Source organism: Cryptomeria japonica, chromosome 7 (genome assembly GCF_030272615.1).
Source record: "Cryptomeria japonica chromosome 7, Sugi_1.0, whole genome shotgun sequence".
In the NCBI taxonomy this organism is placed as follows: domain Eukaryota; kingdom Viridiplantae; phylum Streptophyta; class Pinopsida; order Cupressales; family Cupressaceae; genus Cryptomeria; species Cryptomeria japonica.
The window spans coordinates 303,840,552-303,848,613 of NC_081411.1; the positions used below are offsets into that span (position 1 = coordinate 303,840,552).

The 8,062-nt window shown below is 32.6% G+C and overlaps 1 protein-coding gene across 1 annotated transcript; it reads left to right on the forward strand.

Moving 5' to 3' along the window:
• Window positions 1-922: 922 nt before the first annotated feature.
• On the forward strand, window positions 923-6,254 carry LOC131053377 (protein HOTHEAD). The gene is made up of 4 exons (XM_057987975.2): window positions 923-1,241; window positions 1,358-2,008; window positions 5,204-6,014; window positions 6,112-6,254. Exons 1-4 carry the CDS (start codon window positions 1,151-1,153, stop codon window positions 6,161-6,163), a joined length of 1,605 nt encoding a protein of 534 aa, XP_057843958.1. The 5' UTR covers window positions 923-1,150; the 3' UTR covers window positions 6,164-6,254.
• Window positions 6,255-8,062: the final 1,808 nt, after the last annotated feature.

The window sequence follows — 8,062 nt, forward strand, 5'->3', positions numbered from 1 at the left end:
TCGTATTTATTTAATTCTCCCTTTATCTCTATCTCGTTATTTTTCCATCTCTCTAACCCCCTCCCCCTCTCTCTCTGTGTGTGCATATATGTATGTATGTATGTATATGTATAGATACATATGTATATGTACACACACACACACACACACACACATATCCTCCTCCTCCCCCCTCTCTCTCCATGTCCCTATTGCAAGCATAACACAAGTCTATTGGTAATGGATCTTGATTATCATCTTGATTTATAGTTTTTGTTTTAGTTATGTTTGAATCCTTTGAAGTGCATGCATAGTTGATTTGAAACTATCACTTCGCCCTTCAAACTTTTTTTTGTACAAACAACATCATTTTCCTAATGGCCTACCAATTGACTTCATGTACTACACAAATGTATGCAAAAAAATAGACTATTTTTTTTTCCTAATTGATCTTTCACACCTATTCAATTTACCTATTGCACACCAAAATGCAAATGCTAGTTCTATTAAACGATTTTGAAAGCAAAGAAAGAAAAAAAATTGTGATTGCACATTCATAAAAGAAATATGATACAAAAATCTATTCATTCTTTGACTAAAAAACAGTACATGATTTGATATTTTGAAAAAATATTCCATGCTTATCAATTCATAGAAAATTAAAAATAAAATACTCAAAATAATTGCGATGTTCCTATCACATTGAATTTATTGACTCAAAAATCGCATGTGCCTATACTTATCAATTTATAGAGGAATTTTTGAGTATTTGATTTTACGCTTTTAAGAAAAAGTGAGCATAATAAAATGAGTTCATACTTAGGAAGCCGCCTTATTTGACTTCCGCCTGTTAGTACTTTTGGTTTTATTTCCTAACATGGCCAAGACACTAAATATTCTCTAATATGGGCAATACAATAAATATTCCTTTCCTTCAAAATATTTAAAAGAAGTCTTGCATTGAAATTAATGGCTTGGTAGCCAATCAGATTATCCAGCGTGGGCGATCAACACAAGAAGTCCTACTTTCAAATTAATGGCATAGCAGCAAATTAGGAAAATCAGAGTTGAAATTTGTTACATGGTAGCCAATTAAAATATTCAAGTGATGCTATTTGAGACGAATTAGGAGAAGTGATGCCCATACGAGTTGTTAGATCGAGTAGTGAGAATGGAGATTCTCTTCTATCTCATTTCATGCCTCCTGCTTTTTACAAATCATAATGACCTCCATTGTTCAGGGCAGACAACGCAGAAATTGGGTGAGTGCATTCCTTCAATCTTTCGCTGCAAATGTCTATGATGCATATGAAAATTTTAGTTTTTTATGTTTGGTATATAAGAGTAATGTGAGTTGTTTTGTGTTTGGTGTTTGCAGAATACCCATATCCTTTTATGACAGTAGATGTTGAGAAGGCAGCCGCAAGAACATATGATTACATTGTGGTTGGGGGAGGTACAGCAGGGTGTCCTCTGGCTGCAACTCTGTCACAGCACTATTCTGTTCTGTTAGTGGAAAGAGGAGATTCCCCCTATGGAAATCCTGACACTGCAGACATTAAAGGTGTTTTCAAGGTTCTTGGGGATCCCACTGATTTCCCTTATGTCATGCAGGGATTTGTCTCAGATGAGGGAGTGCAGTTAGTAAGGGGAAGAGTTCTGGGAGGTGGAACAGCCATCAACGCTGGTTTCTACAGCAGGGCAAGCTCGGAATTCATTCGAGAGATGGAGTGGGATGAGAAACTTGTGAATGAGTCTTACGAATGGGTGGAGAAGTTGATGGCCTTCAAACCAGACAAGCTTTTCCGTTGGAATTCTGCTGTGAAGGATGCACTTTTGGAAGCTGGAGTGCTTCCTTACAATGGGTATACTCTGGATCATTTGGAGGGAACCAAGTTTAGTGCTTCAACCATTGACAACGAGGGAAGGAGACACACAGCTGCAGATCTTCTGCAATATGCTAATCCAGATAACATTGTGGTCCTTCTGAATGCTACAGCAAGCAAAATCCTTTTTGATTCCTCATCAGGTACGCTTGTATGTTCACTTTATTGTTTTCTTTGTTTTCTTTGTTTTGGTATGTTCACTTTAGTGTTTTCTTTGTTTTGGTATTTTGATGGAGGATTTTTTAATCCATAAAGTTATTTTTATCTATCATACGGGAACACAGGCCTTAAAGCTTAAACCTCCAGCTAGTTGTTTAAAGAGAATCAAGATCATTAGACATGTGTTAGATACTAAAATGAAAAACCCCTTATCTCTTTGACTAGATGCATAGATATTTAAATCTAACTTGTAAACTGAGTTGTAACAAAATTTAGTTGCTGTTTTGTTGAAGAATACCATCCAGATTACCAGAGTTTAGGGCACTTCTTTTTCTCAAAAGATTTTCATGAATCTTATATAAGATTCATGACTACAATCAGCAAATGGGTACTAAACTTTGCATTTAGCATAGGCATTTGCTCTCTTAACTTATTTGCTCTCTTGATTTATTTCCATCATATTCATATCCATCATATTCATATCCGAGGTATAGATTAACAGTATGTTTCCATGCAGCTGTTTAGCTTATTTTTGCTAGCAGCTGCTGCTCAACTTTTTTAGGAAATATCTGTGGAGCTGTTTTTCTGCTTATTTTAAAGAGAAATCTTAAAATTGGGAATAATATTAGTAATAATTTGTGCACAAGAAAAAATAGAAATAAAATGTTAAAAAGAAAGAGGGAAACACGTTGCATTTGCCCCCCTATTTTCTCATAGCTTATTTTCAATTCCTAAATAATAGCTGCTCCAGTTAAATATCAAAAATTCTAGATTATCCTTTACCAACAATTTTAAATTTGCATGGGAACACTCAGACTGCTTAAAATTAAGCAGAATATAGAGTCAAGCAGCCACTATTCGGATTGGGATGAATTTTAATAGTATTGCTTCTGGATTGGTGGGCATTGTAAGAAGCCATTCACAATGTGACTGCAAAGATACCAGTCCTCCTCACTTAGATCATATTACTGTTAATCCCTGCACCAAAAAGAGTCAGGTCAGTTAAAACTTGAAACAAAACAGTAAAATTGTAATCAGAGCTGCTCGTCTTTCCCGCAGACATCTAAAGTTCTTAATCCATTTGTCCATTAAAAAAAAATCCAAATCACATGTCTGTTGCTCGAATATGTAGTAATCCCCATTTCTTGCAAATGGAGGGTAAGCCGTAATTTACTGGTAAAAGGGATCTCAGGTTATGTAGTTTACATTGAAGTATAGGATTAGACTGACATCCTTGCTTGATGCAGCTGAAAAGCTGTCCATGTTTAGAGTATTTGGTTGAAAGATATCTCTAAAAGCCTGAGGAACCTGTATTAAATTGAGCATAAGTTACTAGAATTTTTTACCCTTTGTTTACTTTCTTTGTTGCAAGACAGCATGTCCCTGTAAACAACTAATTTCCTATATTTTCTAAATGACTTTTGAGTTCAATTGGTGATATAGTTGAGGAATGATTCTGCCTTACAAATACAACATCCTAACTTTCTGCCTTACAAATACAAGAAACAGGTTAAAGGAATCCCCTATTTCACCTAGGGAAATTTAGACAAAAAGCAGGTACTAAGAAATGAATGATAGATATTGCTTGTCATTTTGAGCTCATGGACTCCGGGCTTGAATGGCACTACACAAGATGTGTGAGTTCAATACTCATGTTCAGAAATTCTTTAGTAGGGGATACAAGCCAGTAGATAGGGGAAGATGATCCCGATGAAACGGAGATTACACCTAATCTCAGAGAGAATCACCCCAGCCATGCAAACAGTAAAGAGCCTTTGTGTACCCAACTAGATGGTTTGGTACATCCTATTTGGCATCAGGGTAAAAGAGGGTAGAAGACAGAAGTCTCCTACAGCTATGAATCTGTCCTGTTAAACTTTAATTCTCTATTTTATGAAGATGGGGATTGATAAATTTATAAAAAATATTAATACTAATCAATTACATCATTTTATCTTTTATGGGTAGACACTAGATGATCAACAAAAGGAAACAAATCATATTAATGCAACTTTGATTTGTCCTAACTAGGTGCTAACTGTTCAAAGGAATCTCATTGCCTCAAAACAATGTCAAGTTCAGTAAATAAATGTAAAAAATTATATTGTATGACGAGAAATGTATCTGTACTTTTATATACTTCTTTGTGTAATGTTAAAATTCATTTATGTTTTCCCATCAATCTACTATTGGGTATCCCTTCCACCTCCTACCTTGTATGACTGCAAGTGCAAGTTATACTACGTAAAAAAAATCTTCATTAATTCATAATGGTAATAATGTATAATAGACTACAATTCAAATCCTTGCCCAATCCTTATACTAATTTTATGCACTTACCCTTTCTTTTATTTATAAATTATTATTAATTTTTTCTTCTCTTTAATTTATTTATTTCTTATTTATCAAGACATTACTAATATTATATGTATTTTTAAATTCCATCATCACTTAAGTTACATTATAATTCATTGTTGAATATTATGTTTAAACATGTACATTACTATCAAATTGAAGTTAATGATTTTTTTTGACATAATCATAAAATGACACTTCTTGAGCTACCATTGTAGAATAACTCTTCATATACTTATATACTTGTATGATACTTTAAAAAAATTAATTTTAATTTTTTTATAATGTCTTAATTGCATTTTAGTATCCTTATACATGATCATAAAATGATGATATATGTTTTTTTAAACTATCCATTGCCTCTCAATGTGATTAACAATATTAAATTTTTTATATGTTTGCACTTAAAAAACTTCTTGGTCTTGTTAACAATACATCTTATTAAAAAGATTGTCTAAAATACCACAAAATTATTATGAAACCAGTTTGATTCTTTATGGAATAAGTAAATTATTTGTGATGATAATTTTTCTTGAATATAGATATGTATTATATCAATATTTGTGAAGGTAATTTTTGTTTTCTATCTTTTTATATATATATATTAAACTTATTTTATATTTCTATAAATATACTATTTAGAATAATAGTTCTCTTCATATATATTCTTAATAATATATTTATAATGTTTGTATTTTTTCTCATTTTTTCAAATATTATTATTTTTTATTTTTTTTAATTTTAAAGAAAATCTATACAATTATGATAATATTTTAAGTTACATTAGAAAAATTTCTAATATTTGCTATGAAATGATGTTACAGGAATATTGAAGGCTATTGGTGTTGAGTTGATTAGTAGTGTTGATGATCTCATTTATCAAGTATATATCAACCAATTGTCACATTGGAGTGAAATAATTTTGTCAGCTGGAAGCATAGGTAGCCCTCAACTTCTTTTATTAAGTGGAATTGGCCCCTCTGAACAACTTGATGAATTGAACATTACTATATTATTAGATATAAACTCAATAGGGAAAAGGATTCAAGATCCACCACGCCAAACAGTCATTCTAGAATCCCCTGAACCACTTGAATTTGAACAAGCACAAGTAGCGGGTATACTAGACAATAGCCAAGTCTACATTGAGGCTCTTAGCCTTTTTCAACAACAAAATTCCATAGACAATCAATATTTAGGGGCTTTTGTTAGCAAGGTGGCCTTTCCCTTATCAAGGGGTGAACTTCGACTTACTAGTAAAAATCCCCAAGATAACCCATTTGTAAGATATAACTACTTTTCTCACACATTTGATGTACAAGAATGTATTCTTGTTGTGAAGCTATTGTCAAATCTTACCATGGCAACTTCTATCCGAGAATTTACATTTAATGGTACACTTCGATTTATAGGATCAAAATTGCCACAAAACAACCTAGACAATAATGCTTTGGAAAAATTCTGTAAAGATACAGTATCAACATTTTGGCATTACCATGGAGGGTGTGAAGTTAATTATGTGGTTGACAAAATGTTTCATGTGAAAGGTGTCGATAATCTAAGGGTTGTTGATAGTTCAATTTTCAAAGATAGCCCTGGGACCAATCCGCAAGCCACTATCATGATGCTTGGAAGGTATTATTAAATACTTTTTATTTTAATTTTTTATTTATATTATATTTAAATAATAGAGGATAATATTAATGACATGTTTATAATTTCATATATACAGGTTTGCAGGTGTTCGTATTCTTCAAGAACGGATGAACATTTGTGAATATTAAACCATTTTCAAATCTCTGTAAAATAAAATGTTACAAACTTATACCTTTTACTTGTTATAACCAATGAATGGAATTGTTTCATTTCTATTAATTTTTTTTCATGTAGTGAATATTCAAATTTTGTTACATAATATATATATATATATTTATAGAATCAAAAAAAAAAATAAAAAAATGAGGAAACACTTTAAAAATAATATTTAGTAAAAGATAAATATAATTACTTCAAAGAAATTGAATGAAAACAAACATAATTTACAAACTTGAAAATATATTATAGTGATATATTAGACTCCTAGGTTTAGTTGAAAATGATCTAGAAGAAAATCATGACTTTTATTATGGGTAATGAAGTGAGAAATGTTTGGAAGAAATAATTTTATTGATATCATTTAATTTACCATATTTTTTTAATATGATATTTTCTAATAATACATATTATTATTCAATAATTTTTAAGGCCTCGATCAAATCATGATAATATTCACATAGAAAAATTCTATACAACCTTTTATCCAATAATAATTTACAGGCTTTAGGAAGTTTGAAACTAAAAGCGAGAATGAGAGAGGCATTGGTAGAGGTAGGGTTTCAAGTGGTAGGGGAGTTGTAGAAGTATTTGCATTTTAAGGTGATTCTAATGAGCGAGGGTATTATTCATCTAGGCTCCTCATGGTGAAGCTTTGTTGTGGTTCAGTTGCTATCTAGGTCTCTCTTTTGGGATTAGACAATGTAGTTTGCTACATCTCCGCCACTTCTTCTTGTGGCCTATTTGTTTCTCTTTTGGTATTGTGTTTGGATGTTATCTTTGATTCCTTTGTAGTCTTGTCCAGTGATGCAAAGGTTTCTTCCTTAGGTTTGGTGAATGAAGACATGGTTTTACCTTTGGTCTTTTGATTCCTTTGTGGTTTTGGCCAGTCATGCCAATTGCTAGAAGTCAAAGTCATATGGGGAGATGGATTGTTTCTTTCTTTTTGGGGCCATTGATTGCAACCAAGGGGGAAGAGTAGAAATTGTTCATGTGCAAGCTACTGTGGTTTGGATGGGCATGGTTTGTTGAGGCATAGTGGCAGTTATGATGGACTCAATTTGAGTCATGACTACGAGTGAAACTTCTGCATTTGAGGTGCTTGGGAGAACATCAAACATAAACTTATCAAAGTTAGTATAAGCCTCATCAAGCATTGAGGCGATGACTTTCGAAAGGCTTGGAAAAGAAGAAAAAAGAACAAAATATATTTATTACATTATCCTGAGGTGTACCTAGGATTGACTCAGTTGAAGTGGATGAATGAATGGAAATGGCATGAATAACACTAGGAGTAGTGGAAACAATAGGAATAAATACCACAGTAGAAACAACATGCAAAGAGGAAACAATAGGAGTAGAGGTATAACATTTAACACCCATAGTAGCAAGAGGAGTTGAAGCCTCTAGAGCTTCTTCAGAAATGATCAATTTCCCTATCACTATGGGAGGTTCTGAGATATTTTATTCATGTGAGCCTTCTTTCATGTTCTTGTTCCTAGTCAAGCTCAACAACATCAACATGTTCTTATTCCTAAATGGTATTTCATTTTTATTATTCTTCTTCTCTTTCCCTACTATGAACATGAGCTTAGGCCCCTTCTTTTGAGTAGGGCTATCTTCTCTATTCTTGGATTTTAGTTTAGGCCTTTTCCTAGGAGGTCCTATGGTATCTTTTTTAGATCCTATCTTGAAGGTTTTCATTTTGATTCCTTTATTTTGCAACCCAAACATTAGTATCTGCAAGAATGTATTGGAATATTTACCTAATGGAAGTGGAATCCTTCTGAGACCATTGGATCCTAGGGAGAGGAGCCTCAACTATATTACCTTGTACATTTATACAATCTGCTACATCAACTTTGTCCTCC